The sequence below is a fragment of the Rhincodon typus genome, chromosome 14 (assembly GCF_021869965.1).
Source record: "Rhincodon typus isolate 14 chromosome 14, sRhiTyp1.1, whole genome shotgun sequence".
Classification (NCBI taxonomy): domain Eukaryota; kingdom Metazoa; phylum Chordata; class Chondrichthyes; order Orectolobiformes; family Rhincodontidae; genus Rhincodon; species Rhincodon typus.
The window spans coordinates 26239905-26261712 of NC_063345.1; the positions used below are offsets into that span (position 1 = coordinate 26239905).

At 43.2% G+C, this 21808-nt stretch overlaps 1 protein-coding gene across 2 annotated transcripts in view; it reads left to right on the top strand.

Moving 5' to 3' along the window:
• Positions 1-21808, top strand: part of LOC109914397 (glutamate receptor 3-like) — a 341630-nt gene that overhangs the window by 56970 nt on the left and 262852 nt on the right. For both annotated transcript variants that reach the window (XM_048605151.1, XM_048605152.1), the window contains exon 3: positions 1891-2130. In XM_048605151.1, the coding sequence (XP_048461108.1) occupies positions 1891-2130 (240 nt within the window). The remainder of the gene's footprint in view (positions 1-1890; positions 2131-21808) is intronic.

Here is a 21808-nt window from a genome sequence, read left to right on the forward strand (position 1 = left end):
GTGTTCATCCGGCTCTACACCTTGTTATCTCAGATTCTCCAGCATCGGCAGTTCCTACTACCTCTATCATAGAAAGATGGATTTTTTTTTTATTTTGACTGTGCTGAGTAGATGCACCAAATGGAGGCCATGTGCTTTCTTCCATTTGAAAAATCTTGGGATCCCAGACACTTCCCTGGACCCATCAGCAGATGATTTTAAAAGAATTTAAAAGTGACCTTGCAAGCTCCTTAATTATCACCTTTTTAGGTATCTTCCCACTTATGCTGGAGGGAGGCCAAAGGAATTATCATCACAGAATGACACAGCCCAGCACAAATCTATTCACCTCACCTTGCCTGTGCTGCTTCTTTGAAAGAGCTATTCAATTAAACTCACTCCCTGTTACTTCTCCATAGCTCTGCAAATGTTCCTTATTAAGAATTTTCCAATTTCCCTCTGAAAGTCATTATTGAATCTGCTTCCACCACTCTTACAGGCATTACATTACAGATCGTATCAATTTGTTTCAGAAGGTTTCTCAGTATCTCATCTATGCTTCTTTTACCAACGAACATAAATCGTGCCTTCTGGTTACTGCCACTGGAAATTGTTTTCCCATATTTACTCTATCAAACACTGCATCATTTGGAACATGTCTATTAAATCTCCCCTTAACCTTCTTTGCCCTAAGGAGAACATCTTTCATCTCTCCAAGTAACTGAAGCAGTAGACTTCTATTGAATCTTTTCTGCACCACCTCAAAGATCTTAACGTCCTTTCTAGGACCTAATGCCTAAAACTGACCACAGTCTTTCTACTGAGGTCTTACCAATGATTTACAAAGATACAGCATCAGAATATTAAGTATGATTTCCTGTCCCACCACCACTCTCACTGCTGATCACAGCAGCTTCGCTGTCATAAACAAAGGGAGGCTCTGGGGAGGAAGGCCCACCTCAGAACTCCCAGCCAATCTGATAATTAACTGGCTTCTTAAAGACCTCAGCATACCAAAGGGTGGATGTGCAGGTGGGTGTACAGAATGATAGATCAGAAGTGGGCAGGAAGACAGTGGGTAGGCCAGACTTTTTATATTGAGCCACCCTACCTTCAAATATACAAACAAATGGCTGTAAAATCTAACTCCACATATTACCTTCACGAGGTAAGAAGGAAGAGGCATGCTTATTACCATCTAAGCCCTGCCTGCTGTCCCACCAGATCACTAGGATTGCTTGAGCACCGCCGTGGGGAATGAGCAGTATCATTGTATAGCAGAAACCTACTGACATTTCCCTTGACAATAGCATTAATCCTCCTACCACCACCATCCTGCCAGTGCCATTGCTGCCAATCAGCCAGTCCAAAATGCTGCTAATCATGCTAGAAGTGGCACAGTCTGAAACCAGGCACTCACAACCTAGATCTGCCTGAGGATATCCTCCAAGGCCATTTGCTGTATCCCCCAGTGAAAATCAAGAGGTGTCTAGTGATCATGCTTCAGTTGGACAGTGCAGTTGACTTGCCAACCAAGTGGTTTCCTCTCATGCAGTGTAAGTGTTGGTTTTCTTCTTGAACTTGTATCCTTGTGAAATATTCTTACAAGTACAAGATGAAAATCTTTGACAAACTGCTGTTTTCCAGCACCGTAAAAGAAGCAATATTATCATCTTGCTTAGTTTACACTTTTTGTTACTTTTATTCCTGTCTCACAATTTAATTGTCAGCTTTTAAAAGCAAGGTCACCTTCTTTAATGTTATTGGTGAACATTTTCTAGTTTCCTGGGTTGACATTCCGTCTTTGTTGTACTCACATAACAGAAATGGCAAGTAATTTAGAATTTAGGTAACTGAATTTCCATTATTAATGTGATGCTCTCAAAAACTAACAAGGATCTCTTCTTTCAGTTTGTTCACAGTATTCCAAAGGCGTTTATGCCATTTTTGGGTTCTATGATAAGAGATCTGTGAACACGCTAACGTCTTTCTGTGGAGCATTACACACATCCTTCATCACTCCAAGCTTCCCCACGGAAGGAGAAGTTCAGTTTGTAATTCAACTGAGGCCACCACTGCAAGGAGCACTATTAAGCCTTCTTATCCACTACAAATGGGAGAGATTTGTCTACCTGTATGACACAGACAGAGGTAAGCAGTCATATTCAAATCATTCATTTTGCATTTTTCTAAGGTATTCATGCATGGCTACTTAGAATGTGATAAGTTAAATTGTTAACCTTTTGATTGGCACTGGCAACCACAGGGTTGGGGCAAAGTGTCAATAGTGGTGAGCATGTGGAATGCGCTGCCAGCAGTGGTAGTGGAGTCAGATACTTTAGAAACTTTTAAGTGACTCTTAGATAGGCACATGGATGACAGTATAATGTAGAGTATTCAGGCTAGTTTGGTCTTAGTAGGATAACAGGTCAGCACAACATTGTGGGCCGAAGGGCCTGTACTGTGCTATGTTCTATGTTCTAAATCTGCGTACCCAAGGAGCTTATAGTTTTTATTCAAAATATGTCATTCAAACAAATCTTACTCCTGTTTGACATTCATGGGTTCTCTGATATATTTGCCCTATTCCTAAAAAAATGAAAACCTGACTTTTATTAAACCTCAGCAATATTGAAGGAAATAAATTATAATTAGTCTTGAAATAGAGTACTGCAGGAAACTTCTTTGTTTTGTTTAAATTTGAAATTATTTCATTTGATGTTTGGGGTAGTCCAGAAGAGTTGTTACTTTTCTACTTTCAGCAAGAATGCGTAGAGAATGCTTGGTCAAGAGCATTAGTCTGTTCAAATAACTGCACCCAAGGGAAACTACTGCTTGATTGACAGCTGTAACACTTACAATTATTCCTCAATGTTTACTTATACATGATAAAGAGGCATCACACACTTGCAATTTCTGCTTTGATATTTTAAAGGTTTGACTGATTGAAACTTTGATAGAACTGTAATAAAAGTAGTTTTTATGTTATGAATTATTGAATTTTGAAGTGTTTTCACATTTGACCTTGTTTCTATGTTCATACCTTGAATGTGTACAGTGTGTGTACTGGATAAATGGCTATGAAAAGCCACAGGTTTGAATGGAAGATATTAGGGACTGTGGCTGGGGGTAGGGGTTTAGGAATGAAGGTACAAGAGACTTTGGTGGATTTACGGAAATGGCCTGGGGAGATTGTGGGTGACGTGTAAGGGCTATAGGGCTATTCTCTGTTTCATTCCTTTTGTTGCCATTTGGGACTTCATCGCAGAACATCCTACTTCTGTAAACACTTTGCTTTCAAGGTGGTTGGTCTGAGTCAGGAAATTACCCAACTCTGCAGCCTGTACCTCATCCATGACTTTGGTGTTGATTGGGACTCAGTTGGATTTGATACCAGTGTGGTAGATTTGTACGTTTGAACCTTTAGATTCATTACTCTTAAAGCTTTTAATTGGGAAAAATAATGTAGTATACTAAGATGATTTTTTGAAGGCACCTATTTACGTTGCAATCTTGTCCAAAGTAGTGGCAGAATTTCATACGATGATAGAATTCTGTTTGACAAATCTGAATGGGGTCATTGCAATATAGACAGAAATATCTTCATTTTCAAAATATAAGGAGCAAGGATCTCAGTAAAGTTTTCAGTGTCTATTAATGTACCATTTGATTTTCCAATGCTCAAAAAATAAGTTGTATGCATGTTTTTATTTGGAAGGCAGTGTTTTGCATTACAGATGCATCATTCCAGTTTGGCACCATTAAAGAATAATGTTTTAAGCCACTATATAAACATTAAAGACTAACGTGAACATCAGAATATTTGCAGATGTCTGAAACCTAACTATATAATTCAGTATACACCATTATATTCTGAAGTTATCTCTGAAGTTAGTGCATGCCTTTCTGGGGTTTATCTCCTTCCATCATATTGCATGACAAAACAGGTTCATAGGATCAGCTGCTTCTCCAGTCTCTAAAATTATTGTGTTATATTTTTGCACCTATCAAAAGAGTCCCCTTGTCTCCTACAACAACTTAAAGTTACACTGTTCTTTTAGTGTGGAAAAATGTCCCAGAGTTCTTCACTGAGATGCAATCAAACAATAAACATCAAATCAAAGTAGAGATTCTACAAGAGCTTTGTTCATAATGTGGGTTTTAAAGGTGAACATCAAAGGAGGTGAGGAATTAAAAATGACTTAGGGAGCCACAATTCCAGAGCATGAAGACACAACCAACAAATCTAAAGCTTAGGAAGGGGGATTGCAGAGTAAGGAGTCAAAAGATCATAGGGGAATTTTAACCCCACAATTGGGTGTTCTTGGGTCATGTAGGTGATTAAAGTGTGACAAAGCCTATCTCTAACCCCAAGTAACTACCCTCTCTCTCCATTTCCAGTAATAAAGCAGAAAGGATTGGCGGCAACCTACTCCCATGAGATAAGTTGTAATTTACATATTGTAATTATAGCAGATTAAGAAAAAATTGACAGAATCTTTGGCAATATTTATACCAGCGAAACAGGTGTTATGTTCCATGGCACGTTCTTGGGTTGTTTTCCTTAACATGGAATTATCACTATCATGCTGAACTGGTAACTAGAGTAGATTCAATTTACTTAAAAATGTCAAACAGTTTGCAAATGGACAACTGATAGCTTATCAGTTGCAGAGCAACCAATGTACAAATCCTCAGTTTAGCAACCTGCTGCTTGCAGTCTTCATGACTGCTGTGCAGGCAGTGTCATCTTTGTCCTTGATTCATTAACATACTCAACTCTTAAAGCAATACAGTTTCCTCCCCAAAATCTGCACAAAGAGTAAAATATGCATATAAAAACCAAAAGAACTGCGGATGCTGTAAATCAGGAACAAAAACAAAGTTGCTGGAAAAGCTCAGCAGGTCTGGCAGCATCTGTGGAGGAGAAAACAGAGTTAACGTTTCGGGTCCGGTGACCCTATATTAGCTAATTACAAAACTATTTGCACAGAAACAAGAATTGCAGATTTATTAGTTTAGGAGACTGAGTTTTTATAAAGCATTAATTGTTTGGCCATCCTTCTGGAGATTTAGACTTCTCACTTGAATGTTCTTGACTTATATGTATGTTGATCTCTTCTTCGTTGTTACAGCCCGTTGGTTGTTGTCAGTATGATCTTGCACACCTTCATTATCCAAACACTACTTTTATGTGTTCAGTGCACATTAGCCAAGACTTCTAGAGGTATCCCTTGTCATCCACAACCTGGCTGTCAGGTTTGAACCTCGAAGTTGTCCAGAGTGTAAGCACTATAACAGCTTCCTGGATAGCAGGCACACACTTCAGCTACATCCAGTAACCAGAAAAGATTCCACAATTTGCTATAGTTCCTGATGGAATAACCCAAATCATTAACCTCCTTGGTGAAGAATGATGAACTGTCTTGTTTGACCTGCTTCCTGAGTTGGTCACAGCAAGGTTAATTTCAAAACAGATCCCTTCACTTGTGGATACATTTCTCCCAGATCTTAATGAATGTACATTGTAAAAGGAACCAATTTGACCAGGCTTTCTCAAGTTAACAGAGAGTGAGTTTATTAATTACTAAACATAAGAAGAATTAGTAATACAACCCACAAACACACAGATTGGAGATAAGGGGTGAAACCAAAAGGATAAAAGTTTAAAAAAAGTCTCTGAATTGTTTGCGGAGTGGGTAGTTAAAAGTTGCAGCTGTTGCAAGATGGATACTAGTAAGCAGGTGTAATCCATTCTTGCCTCATAAGATTGTACCTGTGAATATATTCCAGAGCGCAGGGATGTTCAGATTATTCATAGCTTTGCTAATGAATATGAAATAGATTGCCAACCATCAAGGTCACAAAGCTGATCTGCCTGAAGGGTTTTGAGAACTTATATCAGAACTCTAACCTGCCGTAGGGAAACTGAATTTTTGTCTCCTATTTAATTAATTTCCCATGCCCAGTCTTCTGTAAACCTCTGGTGAGCCTGGATAATTCCGTCATTGTGTCTGCCACTGTGCTCATGCAGGTCTCAGGTGCACTTTCATTGTTGCTGCCAGTGTGCTGTTTCTGCTTGTTTTTCACCTGCATATTATTGTAACCTTTAGTTATATCTCTGGGATGAGGTTTCTTTCATAGCAAGCCTGTGTTCTTTTGCACTGCAAAACTTGCAAAGATCTTGGAATGCAACAGCCTTGCCAGGGGAGCAACAGACTACATTTCCCACACCGTTTGCTTGCTTTCTGCATCCTGATACTGTGGCCAGTGCTGATAACTGTACCAAATGCTTGCAGATGTTGTTATATGGCTACAATTGCTTCATATTTTCTGCCATCTTTTATCAGTGTGGAGATGTCATAACCTTCCTTTCTCTCCAAGGGGATTTTTATAAAAATGCTCTACATATTGAAGCTAAACCAGGTCCCATTATCTGCTCGGGCAGCTTTGCCTTTGAGAAACAACAGCCTTCATCCTTGTCCAAGGCTGCTTGGAGTCCTCAATGCTGTAGGTCACGCAGTGTCATCCTGACCCTTGGCTCATTCACAGATTTAGCAACAACTTATATCCTGAGTCTAAATTGAATTCCAGTGTGGATGGGGTTGGTCACCATTTTGAAATGTTACCATCATTCACTCTAAAGAGTAGGCATATGTTAAACTCACATGCATTTTTGCAGCAGAGCCTGTGTCAGCTGCTTGGTCCCTTGCACCTACTTGTAAAATAAAACATCAAAGAGGAACACAAATAAATACCTTATCTGAGTAAGAATGCAGGAGACAACTGGATACATCTTATAATGAACTAACTCAGTGACAGAATCCTTGGAGCATTCATATACGTAAGATTAGGGTAAGTTCTCAACAATAGAATTAAGAACAAGATAAAGATGTTATTTGTTGTAATATTAAAGCAAGAAAGGTAAACTTGTTGTTGTCTTACCAGGCCATGCGACTGCTGTCTCATTAGAGTGAGATGACTGGTGGTTTAACCTGAGGGCCTGAAGGGGAGAGGTTGAGAAGGAGAATCCTTCATGGTAACATCAGCCAGGGAAGGAACTGAACCCACGCAGTTAGCATCACTCTGTATTGCAAGCCAACTGAGCTAACCAACCTGTAGAAATTGTCAGGCAGGATCACATCATCCGTCATTATATGCCTTCCTGTTTGGTGGAAGGCTTGACAGCCTGAATATACTATCTCAAGGTGATGGTCAAAATAATCAACATGTGAAAAAATGTTTTACACAATGAATAATTAAGATCAGGAAGGTGCTGATTGAGATTGTGATTGAGGCAGATTCAAAAGGGTATTGGATAAGAACTTGAACAGAAAAAAATTGCAGGGTTATGAGGGAAGGGTGGAGTGCAGGATCAGATAAGTTACTCGTTACAGGCAGTCTGCATGGACATGACAGGTTAACTTCCTCTTTCTCTGCTATAACCATTCAATAATTCTTTAATGGAATTGAATATCACCTGGGCTTATAGTACACAGATTCACATTTTCAGTTAAGCTAGATTTCTACCACATACAGTTTGTGTTAAATTTAGGAATGTTTGTTGAATGCATAATGCGGTAGGAAAAATAATCATCGCAAAAGATAAATATCACATAAGATTAGGAAATCATACAAGAATTTCCAGGATTAGACTGTTTACCAAAAGAAAACCAGTTTAAAAAATTTCAGAAGAATGTGAAATGAGAGTTTCAAGGCTTAGAGGGCATAAAGAAAAATGATGCATAAGCAGAATGGGTTAACTACTTGGTAATTTTGATAAATGCAGTGGCAGATTGTGAATTTGATTGGTTTACAAAAATTTAAATCATGCTGACTAAAAGGGAGCTTTGAATTCATGAGGAGATATCCTGCATGTGAAATACTTCCTACCTTGCACACCAGGCCACCTGTGGCCCACTCCCTGCTGGTTATTCCCTGCCTCTGCTGGCTGCTTTCCCCACCTGCTGTCTACTCCCCACTGTTGACTTCACACCAGTCATTTCCTGACTTCAGCCACATACTCCGCACCATCCACTCTGCCACTTCCTCCCACTTTCCTTAGCCATCCCCATTCCTGTTTCTAGTCCCTCGTGCTTCCAGCTGCCCACTCCAGATCATGCCCTCCATACTATCCACTCTGCCACTTCCTCCCACTCTCCATACCATCCCCATTCCTGTTTCTAGTCCCTCCTGCTTCCAGCTGCCCACTCCAGATTATGCCCTCCATACCATCCACTCTGCCCGCTTCCTCCGACTCCCTTGTAAGCCACGCCATTCCCTTTCCTACTTGCTCCATTATTTTGCTGTCGACTCCCTGTTATCCACTCCATCGCTCCCTTTGCTTCCGGCTCCCCCTTGCTATTTTTGCTGCTCCCTACACCATTTCCATACTGTTGCCCACATCCTCATCTGCTCCCTTGTGCTTTCACTTCACCTGGCCACTCTGACACGCATTCTATTTCCATTGCTTCATCTGTTTTGCCACTCCATTCCATTTCACTCACTCCAACCTTTTGCTGTCTTTATTGCTCCCTTTCACCGTAGCCCAGTCTCTACCATCTGCACTCCCACTCCCTTTGCTGCTTATTCCCACCACCACTCAAGTGGGATGGAGGGATGGAGGAATGAGAAGGCAGCGGCAGGTAGTGGACAGCATGGGAGAAGGACAAGGGGGACGAAAGGAGGGGGAAGCAGAAGGGAGTAGCGAAGACAGTGTTAGGATGCAAAGGGAGAGCAGGAAAGTGAGAGGGAGCAGTGGAGAGCCAGAAAAGGAATGGAGCACCAAACAGGTGTTCTAAGTAGGATAAATGAAGTGTTGGTAGCAAGCAACCAATGTGCGAAGTGGATGATGGGGCAGGAAGGAATGTTGAAAAAGCGGGTGGTTAGAGGGAGTGAGAAACATTTTGATCATTCTGTCTTTGTTTGATCTGGACCATTTTGACTACAGGCGGTTGCCTGAACCTCCCTGATAAGGATGCCACATGTACTGCAACTGTGCATGGGGGTTTGCACCTTATTTAGTTGCAGTATCAGTGAGTGCACTTCAAAAATCACAGCAACAGGAAAGAAAATATTAGGTGAGAATAGAGCGAATTTTCTCCAATTGGAATGGTACAGTATTCAAGAGGGCTTTGTCTTGGAGATGGGTTGAAGTGATTGGATTTGAGAAAAAGGGAAATGATGTTTAAGATTTGCTAATGTTGTCAAATTGGAGAGTACAGACATTTAGGAAGTATTGCAGGAGTGCAGAGAGTCTCTCAGGCTGGGTAGAAGGGTGATCTTTACGTTGTAAAAAATGTTTAAAAGTAATTTATTTTGAAATTAAAATGAGAGAAGAAGAAGAAAGAGAGACAAAGACCAGAGGGACCTTGGTGTACACACCTGGTGATTCCTGAAACACTGAATCTTTAAAGAAAGGGATATATGTTTCTCAGTGACTGGTGCAAATGAGTTACACAACGTTTCATACTTTAGGGCCTCACTGTAACAAAATAATTAAAATCAATATTGATTAGATATTACTTAGTCAGCAATTAATACACTATGCTATAGAAAAGATAGTAACTTAACACACCAAAAACCCACTCTATATTTATGTATTGTATTGTGCTCTTTGCCAAATTATGGTTTTGCAATTAAAGTTCAAAGCTCTTCCCAACATTCATAGAATCTCTTCTCCCTGATTCACCAGGGTAAATCATCCAATTCCTTTTGAACAAAGTGTTCTTCACTCAATTCTTTGAACATCCTCTGGTGATTCAGTGGTTTCTAATCATCAACATCCTTGGGGTTGCCTTTGACCAGAAACTGAACCGGAATGGCTTCATAAACATAATGGCTACAAAAGCAGGTCAGAGGCTAGGAATCCTGCTGCTAATAATTCATCTCCTGATTCCCCAAAGCCTGTCCACCATCATACAAGACACAAGTTCAGGAATGTAATGGAATACTCCCCACTTGCCTGGATGAGTACAGTTCCAATGGCACACAAGAAGCTTGACACCATCCAGGACAAAGCAACTGACTGGATTAGTACTACATTCACAAATATTCACTCCCTGCTCTACTTTTGCTCAATAGTAGCAGTGGATACCATTTACAAGATGGGCAGCAGAAACTCACCAATGCTCCTTAGAAAGCACCTTCCAAACCCACAACAACTACTATCTGGAAGGACGAGGGCAGCAGATACATGGGAACACCACCTGCAAGTACCTATCTAAGCCACTGACCATACTGACTTGGAAATACATCACCATTCCTTCAGTGTCGCTGGATCAAAATCCTCAAACTTCCTCTCCAAAACATTGTGGATCTACATATTCTAAATGGACTGCAGTAGCTCAAGAAGGCAGCTCATCACCGCCTTCTGAAGGGAAGCTCGGGGAAGGTGGGGGGAAGTTAATGCTGACTCAGCCTGCAATGTCCACATCCCATTATTTTTTTTTAAAAATGTCCTTCATCATCCATGTCACCACTTTGTCTTCACTAACCATCCACTTGCCACATCTGACAGCCTGAGAAAGTGTAAGCATGCACACTGTAAGACTAGTTGTTTTTCCCTTTTTGTTCATGTGTTAAAGCTAAAACCTGGTTTTCAGGTGGGTGTGGCCCTGGCCCCTTGAGTGGTGACCAGGTCACATGGGTCTGTGGCTGTTTAGAATTCAATATACTTTCACACCATCTCCATTCTAGGTATTTGTTTGCCTTAAGTTAAAACAAAGAGTTTAAAACATAGCCATCTTATAAATTCTAACAATCATAACAAGGTACATTGTTCTTAAATGCATAGTAAAAGGTAAGTAAGGCAATAGAATGACAAACAGGATCCTTGGTTTTGTGTCACAAGGTTGAGAATGCAAAAGCTTAGTGCTAAGGCTAAACTTGTACAAGAGTTCAGGTAAGTTGTAACAGGGGTGGTTTTGGAATACCGCTGTTGGAAGAATTACAAAATTATCTGAAGTTCTTGAGCCTCATTTTATATTTGTAATGAGCAATTGTCAGTCTCCAAAGGCATCTTTCTCCATTATGTAATGTGCAGGGGTAGAAGGAGATCCTAAATTGTTTATTTTTAAGAAACTAGATTATCCTGTTTATTTTTTTAAATGACAAATGATTGCTAAAACAATTGATTTCAAATTACTACTATTGAACATGGAATAGGCCTATTGAACATAGAACGGGCAACGTGGCTGCCTCAAGAAATTTCCAGTATCAACCAGGGCAAAAGCAAATTCAGCATCACTCTGGAATGTCAATCTTCCATTTGACTTAATATTCCAGGCAAGCAAACATAAAGATGTTTTGGTTAGAAAAAATACCCAGTAAACTCACTATGCTTAAATTATTGCAAACAACTAGACAGCCATCCACTACAAAATACAATGGTTCTGATGAAGCAAGATCACATTCACAAACAAAAATAGAATTAGTTGGAAAAGCTCAGCAGGTCTTGCAGCATCTGTGCAGACAAATCAGAGTTAACATCTCAGGTCAAGTGACCTTTCATCATCGGAACAAATGCGATGAAGACAGAGGAACTGGGAGAATGGAATAGAGTCTTCACAAGAAGCAGGGTGTGAAGATATATAGTCAAGGTAACTGTGGGAGTCAGTGGGTTTATAGTGGGTATTGGTGGCCAGTCTATCCCCAGAAATGGAAACAGAGTGGTCGAGGAAGGGAAGGGAAGGGAGGAGTCAGAAATGGTCCAAGTGAAAGTGAATGGGGTGGAAATTGGAAGCGAAATAGATAAACTTTTCCAATTCTGGATGAGAGAGGGAGGCAGCGCCAGTGATATCATCAATACACCAGAGAAAGAGTTGTGGTTGGGGGCCGGAATAGGACTGGAACAAGGAACGTTCCACATACCCCGTTGAAGAGACAGGCATAACTGGGCCCCATGCTTGTACCCATAGCTACCCCTCTGACTTGAAGAAAATGAGAGGAGTTAAAAGAAAAGTTGTTCAGGGTGAGGACCAGCTCAGCCAGGCGGAGGAGGCTGGTGTGGATAAAGACAGATCAGGTCTTTGTTCCAGGAAGAAGTGGAGAGCCCTGAGACCATGCTGGTGGGGAAAGGATGTGTAAAGGGATTGCATATCCATGGTAAATAGGAGGTGACTGGAGCCCGCAAACTGAAAATTCTGAATCTGGTGTAAAGTGTCAGAGGAATCGTGGATGTATGTGGATAGGGACTGGGTCAGGGGAGAAAAGACCAAATCAAGGTAGGAAGAAATGAGTTCTGTGGGGCAGGAACAGGCAGAAACAATGGGTCTGCCTGGGCAGAGATAGTAGAAACTGCTGATGCTGGAGAATCTGAGATAACAAGGTGTAGAGCTGGAGGAACACAGCAGGCCAAGCAGCATCAGAGGAGCAGGAAAGCTGCCGTTTCGGGTCTGGACCCTTCTTCAGAAATGGGCAGTCCTGTTTGTGAATTTTGGGAAGGAGGTAGAAGCGAGCTTTGCGGTGTTGGGGGACTGTTAGCTTGGAGGCAGTGGTGGGGAGATCACCAGATGAAATGAGGTTGGTGACCATAGTAGTCACAATGGCTTGATGTTCCAATGGGGAGTCATGGTCCAGGGGAAGATAGGAGGAGGTATCTGAGAGCTGGCACTCAGCCTCTGCAATGTAGAGGTCAGTATGCCAGACTACAACAGCACCACCCTTATCAGCAGGCTTGATTACAAAGTCATTGTTGGATCTGAGAGCAGTCAATTCCTGGGAGGGTAGGTTAGAATCATCAAGGAGGGGGCAGAGAAATTGAGGCGACCAATGTCCCTTCAACCTAAATGAACAGATTGAGTGTAGGTAAAAGGCCAGAGGGAGGGGTCCAGGTGGGGGAAGAGTGTTGCAGGTGGGCAAACGGGTCTGTGGGATGGTGAGAGGACTCTTGTCCAAAGAAATGGGCATGAAGATGAAGACGACGGAAGAAGAGTTTAACGTCATGTCGTGCCCAAAATTGACTAAGGTGGGGATGCAGAGGGATGAAACTAGGACCTTTGCCAAGTACAGAATGTTCAGCATTGAAGAGCAGAGGGTCAGGAGAGATAGTGAATACACGACAGGAGGTTGGGTTAGGGGAGGGGATGGAGTCAGAGGGAAGTGGAGGAGCGGAATGTTCCAGAGGGTCGTGGGTATCTCTAAGTGTTGCATCTTGTGTGCGTTGATGCCTGAAAGGAAAAGGAAAAGTTTCCTGTGAGCATATGAAAGAGCTGGAGGATGAAGTGGAACTGTGGAGTGGTGCAGCCCTGAGCCAGCGCGATGTGATGCTGTTGGAGAACAAGGTTGAGAGTGTGCATGTGATGATGCATCGCACTGAGTGTGGATCTCAGGATGTGGTGAGAGCAGCTGACTGTGGAACGTTGACCATTGCGGATATACCTGTGATTCTGAGTGGATTCAAAGCACGGGGCATGAAACTTGAGTTGGAATTCACGTGGGGTGAGTCTGAGCCAGAGGCAGTCACTGAGGAATGTGATATGGCTGTGGAAACGAGTTTTAGCAAATACCTGGTCAAACACTAGGAGTGGTGGCGAAGTTAATGACGGAGGATAAGAGAAAAGACTGGAACAGAAGTCCTGTCGGAGAGAGGATCAGAACTTCTTCAACATGGGCATGTCTAGAAGAGAAGTGGCAGCAAGTTAAATACTAAATAAAAACAGAAAGAACTACAGATGCTGTAAATTGGGAACAGAAATAGAGATTGCTGGAAAAGCTCAGCAGGTCTGGCTGCACCTTTGGAGAGAAACCAGAGTTAACATTTCAGGTCAAGTGACTCTTCCTCAGAACTAAGATCACATTCACCTTGTTAGTTGAGTGTTTCAACCCAAAATTCCAGACATGACTGAAACTCCAAGACAGTAAGAACTGCCGATACTGGAGTCATATATAACACAGTGTGGAGCTGGAGGAACGCAGCAGGCCAGTCAGCATCAAAGGAGCAGGGAAGTTGGCGATTCGGGTTGGGACCCTTCTTCAGAACACCTGATTTCAGATTTTCCCACAGCTACCTCGAATACACCTCCTGTCACCCACCTTCCTGCAAAAATGCCATCCCCCATTCCCAATCCTTCGCCTCCACCGTATCTGCTCCCGAGATGAGGCATTCCACTCCCGGACATCCCAGATGTCCTCGTTTTTCAAAGACAGCAACTTCCCCTCCACAGTGGTCGAAAATGCCCTCGACCGTGTCTCCCGCATTTCCCTCAACTCATCCCTCACACCCCCTCCCCGCAATAACAACCAAAACAGAATCCCCCTCCTCCTCACGTACCACCCCACGAACCTCCGGATCCAACGCATCATCCTCTGACACTTCTGCCATCTGCAATCTGACCCCACTACCAAAGACATTTTTCCCTCCCCACCCTTATCTGCTTTCCGGAGGGACCACTCTCTCCGTGACTCCCTTGTCCGCTCCATACTCCCCACCAGCCCCACCACCCCCGGCACTTTTCCCTGCAACCGGAGCAAGTGCTACACCTGCCCCTACACCTCACCCCCATCCCAGGCCCTAAGAAGACCTTCCACATCAAACAGATGTTCACCTGCACATCTGCTAATGTGGTATACTGTATCCGCTGTTCCCAATGTGGCCTCCTCTACATCGGGGAAACCAAGCAGAGGCTTGGGGACCGCCTTGTGGAACACCTACGCTCGGTTCGCAACAAACAACTACACCTCCCAGTCACGAACCATTTCAACTCCCCCTCCCACTCCTTGGACGACATGTCCATCCTGGGCCTCCTACAGTGCCACAACGATGCCACCTGAAGGCTGCAGGAACAGCATCTGATATTTCGCTTGGGCACCCTGCAGCCCAAGGGTATTAATGTGGACTTCACAAGCTTCAAAATCTCCCCTCCCCTGACTGCATCCGAAAATCAGCCCAGCTCGTCCCTGCCTCCCTAACCATTCCTCCCACCTCAAGCCCCACCCCCATCTCCTACCCACTAACCTCATCCCGCCTCCTTGACCTGTCCGTCCTCCCTGGACTGACCTATCCCCTCCCTAACTCCCCACCTACATTCACCTTTACTGGCTCCAACCCCGCCTCTTTGACCTGTCTGTCTCCTCTCCACCTATCTTCTCCTTTATCCATCTTCTATCCGCCTCCCCCTCTCTCCCTATTTATTTCAGAATCCTCTTCCCCTCCCCCATTTCTGAAGAAGGGTCTCGACCCGAAACGTCAGCCTTCCTGCTCCTCTGATGCTGCTTGGCCTGCTGTGTTCATCCAGCTCTACACCTTGTTATCTTGCAATAGATTACAAACCATCTCCATTATGCAGAGAAGAACAGTAAAAGTGATTCAATCCACCTCTCCCTCTGGACTATAACAGTGAGATTGATGCATTTCATGTCAGTTGTCCTGTCAGCACCATCAGGTAATTTCAGGAAGGAGTAGCATAGGGTGTGGATAGAGGGTGATCAAAATAGCCGTAGAGTCGCAGAATCATACAACACCGAAACAGATGCTTGACCAGCCTCTGCCACTTCCTCTGGCAGCTCATCCCATACATACACCACCCTCTACGTGAAAATGTTACCCCTCGGGTCCTTTTAAAATCTTACCCTCTCATATTAAACCTATGCCCTCTAGTTTTGGACTCCCCTACCCTGGGAAAAAGACCTTGGCTATTCACGCTATCCCTGCCCCTCATGATTTTATAAACCTCTATAAGGTCACCCCTCAGCCTCCAACACTCCAGGGAAAATAGCCCCAGCCCATTCAACCTCTCCCTATAGCTCAAACCCTCCAACCCTGGAACATCCTGTAAATCTTTTCTGCACCCTCTCAAGTTTTACAACATCTTTGCTATAGAAAAGCGATCAGAGTTGTATGCCGTATTCCAAAGTTGGCCTCAACAGTGCCCTGTTCAGCCACAACATGACATCCCAATTTTTGTATTCGGTGTTCTGACCAAAGTAGGCAAGCATGCCAAACGCCGCCACCTCCACCCTATCTACCTGCAACTCCACTTTCATGGAGCTATGCACCTGCACTCCTAGGTCTCTTCGTTCGGCAGCACTCCACAAGGCCCTACCAAGTCCTGCCCTGGTTTGCCTTACCAAAATGCAACATCTCACATTTATTTAATTTAAACTCCATCTGCCACTCCTCGGCCCATTAGCTCATCTGATCAAGGTCCCATCGTACTCTGACGTAATCTTCTTCACTGTCCACTGCACCACCAATTTTGGTGTCATCTGCAAACTTACTAACCGTACCAGCTAGATTCACATCCAAATCATTATATAAATGACGAGAAGCAGTGGAACCAGCACTGATCTTTGTGGCACACCGCTGGTCACAGGCCTCCAGTCCAAAAAGCAATCTTCTAACATCACCTTCTGTCCCTTACCTTCAGGCCAATTTTGTCTCCAGTTGGCTAACTGCACCTGGATCTCATGTGATCTAGCATTACTAATCCATCTACCATGCAGAACCTTGTCAAATGCTCTGCTAAAGTCCATGTAGACAATGTCTACCGCTCTGCCTTCATCAATCTTGTTTGCCACCTCTTCAAAAATCTCAATCAATTTTGTGAGACACAGTTTCCCATGCGTGTAATGAGTTGTTGCTCTGCTCATCAGAAACCAGCGTTACCCCACTTCCTTCAAAATGCTTTAAGCCTATAATGAACATGTTTTCAGCTGTCACAAAATATACCTAAGAGTCCAATAATTTTAGAGGTGGGATCAACATTTGCACAGATTGGGAGCAGGCAGACCTGCTAATTTGGTCCTTTTATCTACTTTATGCTCCAAATTTAGTCCCAGTGTAATGACTTTGATCTCAATTTCATTTCACAATGAGTTGTTGAACTTTTAGAATTTTTTTCAGTGAGCTATTATTGAAGCAAAATCTGTTCATTCCCCTCGGAAAGGAAATTAGATATTCGTTTGAGAAAAGGTAAATGGGAAAGTCTGTGGTGAGCTACAAGGCAATTTGGCTTAGTTTAAGAGACTTGTGAAGACAACACTGGCATGGTCAATATGATCCAAATACATCTATGAAGTAGCATTCAATTAATGTATGACTCAGTAAATATTTGACAAAGTAACCTCTGTGATATATCAGTGGACATGCTGATTGATGGCATGTTAGTGCAGAATTCATCTATAGAAGGATATATCGATAGGCATTAGAAATTATTTGACACTCATACAGCCATCAAAATGAAGCTCAATAAAGATAACTGTGTATCGTAAATGTCATGGAGCTTTCAATTATTAGCAGCATCACTATGTTTGAAATACTGAGCACATATCATGCCCACGGTCGAAGAATGAGTAAAGAAATTAAGGGTCTGTTCAAGGAAAAAGAAGGAGACATATATCTGATATAGACAGCTGGGATCGAGTGAATCCCTGGAGGAGTATAAGGGCCGTAGGAATACACTTAAGAGGGAAAACAGGATGGCAAAAAGAGGACATGAGATGGTTTTGGAAAATAGGGTTAAGGAGAATCCAAAGAGATTGTGCAAATGCATTTAGGACAAAAAAGTAACTAGAGAGACAGTAGGGCCCCTTAAAGATCAAAATGGCCACCTATTCATGGATCCACAGAAAATGGGTGAGATACTAAATGAATATTTCCCATCAGTATTTACTGTGGAGAAGGACATAGAAGTTTGGGAACTTGTGGAAATAAATAGTGATGTCATGAAAAGAGTTCAATTATAGAAGAGGAGGTGCTAGACGTCTTAAAACATTAAAAAAGTTGATAAATCCCTGGGATCTGGTCAGGTGTTTGCCAGAACTTTGTGGGAGGTTAGGGAAGAGATTGCTGAGACCTTTGCTGAGATATTTGTATCATCAGCCATGGATGAGATGCCGGAAGACTGAAAGGTAGCTTATGCGGTGACATTATTTAAGAAAGGCTGGAAGGAAAAGCCAGGGAAACTATAGATTGGTGAGCCTCACGTTGATGGTGGGTAAGTTGTAGGAGAGGATTCTGAGGGACAGGATTAACATGCATTTGTAAAGGCAAGTACTGATTTGAGTGAAGCACTCCTGTTTCTGTTGACTCTACAGAATCTTTTTCTTAAAAGAATAAATCTTGCTTCACGTTGATTGGTTGCAAAAGAGTCCTCAGAAGCAGGTACAGTGCCTGCCCTGCTCAGCAGAAACCAACTTTACGCAGGGGTCCTTCAAACTGCATTGAGCCTAAAATGAACATAATCGAGTGTCACATGGTACACCTATGAGTCCAATAATTTTAGAGGTGGGATCAACACTTGTGCAGATTGGGAGCAGGCAGACCTGCTGCTAATTTGGCTCTTTCATCTGCCTTAAGCTCCAAAACTAGTCTGAATGTAATTACTTTGATCCCAACCTCATTACACAATGTGTTGTTGAACTTTTGGAATTGTTTTCAGTGACCTACGATTGAAGAAAAATCTGTACATTCCTCTCAAAAAGGAAATTAGACCATTTGTTTGAAAAAAAAGCAAATGAAAAGGCTATGGTGAGCTATAAGACAATTTGAGTTTAAGAGACTTTTGAAGACAAGCACTGGCATGGTCAGTATGATTCAAATAGAACATAGGACGGTACAGATCCTTCAGCTCATGATGTTGTGCCGACCTATTATCCTACTAAGATCAATCTACCCAGCATACCCTGCATTTTACTATCCTCCATCTGCCTATCCAAGAGTCGCTTAAAAGTCTCTAAAGTATCTGACTCCATGACCACTGCCAGCAGCGCATTCCACACGCCCACCACTCTCTGTGTGAAGAACCTACCTCTGACATCTCCCCTATACCTTCCTCCAATCACTTTAAAATTATGCCCCCTCATAATACTCATTTCGTCCTGGGAAAATGTTTCTGGCTTTCCTCTCCATCTATGCCTCTCATCATCTTGTACACCTCTATCAAGTCACCTCTCATCCTTCTTCGCTCTAATGAAAAAAGCCCGAGCTCCCTCAACCTTTCCTTATAAGACCTGCCCGCTAGTCCAGGCAGCATCCTGGTGAATCTTCTCTGCACCCTCTCTAACGCTTCCACATCCTTCCTATAATGAAGCAACCAGAACTGAACACAATATTCCAAGCGTGGTCTAACCAGAGTTTTATAGAGCTGCAGCATAACCTCACGGCTCTTAAACTCCATTCCCCTGCCAATGAAAGCCAACACACCATACACCTTCTTTACAACGCAATCAACTTTGGTAGCAACTTTGAGGGATCTATGGACGTGGACCCCTAGATCCCTCAGTTCCTCCACACTGCCAAGAATCCTGCCATTAACCCTGTATTCTGCATTCAAATTCAACCTTCCAAAACAAATCACTTCACTCTTTTCTGGGTTGAATTCCATCTGCCACTTCTTTGCCCAGCTCTGCATCCTGTCAATGTCCTGTTGCAACCTACAACAGCCCTCCACGCTGTCCACAACTCCACCAACCTTCATGTCATCGGCAAACTTACTAACCCACCCTTCCACTTCCTCATCCAAGTCATTTATAAAGATCACAAAGAGCAGGGGTCCCAGAACAGATCCCTGTGGAACACCACTGGTCCCTGAGCTCCAGGCTGAGTACTTTCCATCTACTACCACCCTCTGTCTTTTATTGGACAGCCAGTTTTGTATCCAGACAGCCAAATTTCCCTGAATCCCATGTCTCCTTACTTTCTAAATAAGCCTACCATGGGAAACCTTGTCAAATGCCTTGCTAAAATCCATATACACCACATCCACTGCTCTGCCTTCATCAATGTGTTTTGTGACATCCTCAAAGAGTTCAATAAGGCTTGTGAGACATGACCTGCCCCTCACAAATCCATGCTGACTATTTCTAATCAAACCGTGCTTTTCCAAATAATCATAAATACTATCTCTCAGAATCCTCTCCAATAATTTGCCCCCCACAGAAGTAAGACTGACTGGTCTGTAATTCCCTTTCTTGAACAAGGGAATGACATTTGCCACCCTCCAATCATCTGATACTACTCCGACAGTGAGGACGCAAAGATCATTGCCAAAGGGGCAATAATCTCTTCCCTCACTTCCTGTAGCAACGTTGGGTATATCCCGTCTGGCCCAGGGGACTTATCTATCCTGATGTTTTTCAAAATTTCTAGCACATCCTCCTTCCTAACATCAACCTGTTCGAGCGTATCTGCCTGTTTCATGCTGTCCTCACAAACATCAAGGTCCCTCTCACTGGTGAATACTGAAGCAAAGTATTCACTAAGGACCTCTCCTACCTCCTCTGACTCTGCACACAAGTTCCCTCCACTATCCCTGATTGGCCCTACCCTCACTCTGACCATCCTCTTGTTCCTCACATAAGCATAGAATGCCTTGGGGTTTTCCTTGATCCTATCCACTAAGGTTTTCTCATACCCCGCTTCTAGCTCTCCAAAGTCAATTCTTCAGTTCCTTCCTGGCTACCTTGTAGACCTCTAGAGCCCTGTCTGATCCTTGTTTCCTCAACTTTAAGTAAGCTTCCTTCTTCCTCTTGACTAGATGTTCCACATGTCTTATCTTCCAAGGTTCCTTCACCTTACCATCCTTTCCTTGCCTCAGTGGGACAAACCTATCCAGTACCTGTAGCAACTGCTCCCTAAACAACCTCCATATTTCTATCATGCATTTCCCTGAGAACATCTGATACCAATTAATGCTCTGCAGTTCTTGCCTAATAGCATTGGAATTCCCCCTTCCCCCGATTAAATACTTTCCCATACCGTCTGCTCCTATCCCTCTCCATGACTATAGTAAAGGTCAGGGAGTTGTGATCACTATCACCGAAATGTTCTCCCACCGAGAGATCTGACACCTGGCCTGGTTTGTTTCCAAGCACCAAACCCAATATGGCCAGCCCTCTCATCCGCCTATCTACATATTCAGTCAAAGATCTTTCCTGGACACAACTGAAAATCTGCTCCATCCCAACTATTTGCACTTAGGAGGTTCCAGTCTATATTAGGGAAGTTGAAGTCACCCATGACAACAACCCTATTATTTCTGCACCTCTCCAAAATCTGCCTCCCAATCTGTTCCTCAGTGTCTCTGTTGCTGTTGGGCGTTCCATAGAAAAATCCTAATAAAGTGACTGCTCTTTTCCTGTTTCTGACTTCCACCCATACTGACCCAGTAGACAAACCCCGCTCCATGACCTCCCTTTCTGCAGCTGTGATACCATCCCTGATTAGCAATGCCACTCCCCCACCTCTTTTACCTCCCTTCCTTTTTCTTTTGAAACATCTATACCCCAGAACATCGAACAACCATTCCTGCCCCTGTGTTATCCAAGTCTCCATAATGGCCACAACATAGTAGTTCCAAGTACTGATCCAACATGGTCTAAGTTCATCACCCTTATTCCTGACACTTCTTGCGTTAAAATAGACATACTTCAACCCGTCGCACTGACTGCAACTTTGCCCTATCAACTGCTTATCCTTCCTCACAGATACTCTGCATGCTGTATCTGCCTGTACACCGGCTACCCCATCCTCTGATCTGTAGCTCCAGTTCCCATCCCCCTGCCAAACTAGTTTAAACCCTACTGAGGAGCTCTAGCAAACCTCCCGCCCAGGATATTGGTGCCCCTCCAGTTCAGGTGCAACCTGTCCTTCCTGTACAGGTCCCACCTTCCCCATAAGGTATCCCAATGATCCAAGTATCTGAAGCCCTCCCTCCTACACCAGCTCTGTAGCCACGTGTTCAGCTGCACTCGCTCCCTATTCCTGGCCTCACTCATCCGTGGCACTGGTAGTAATCCTGAGATTACTACTCTGCTCGTCCTGGCTTTTAGCTTCCATTCTAAGTCCCTATATTCACTTTTCAGGTCGTCATCCCGTTTCCTAGCTACG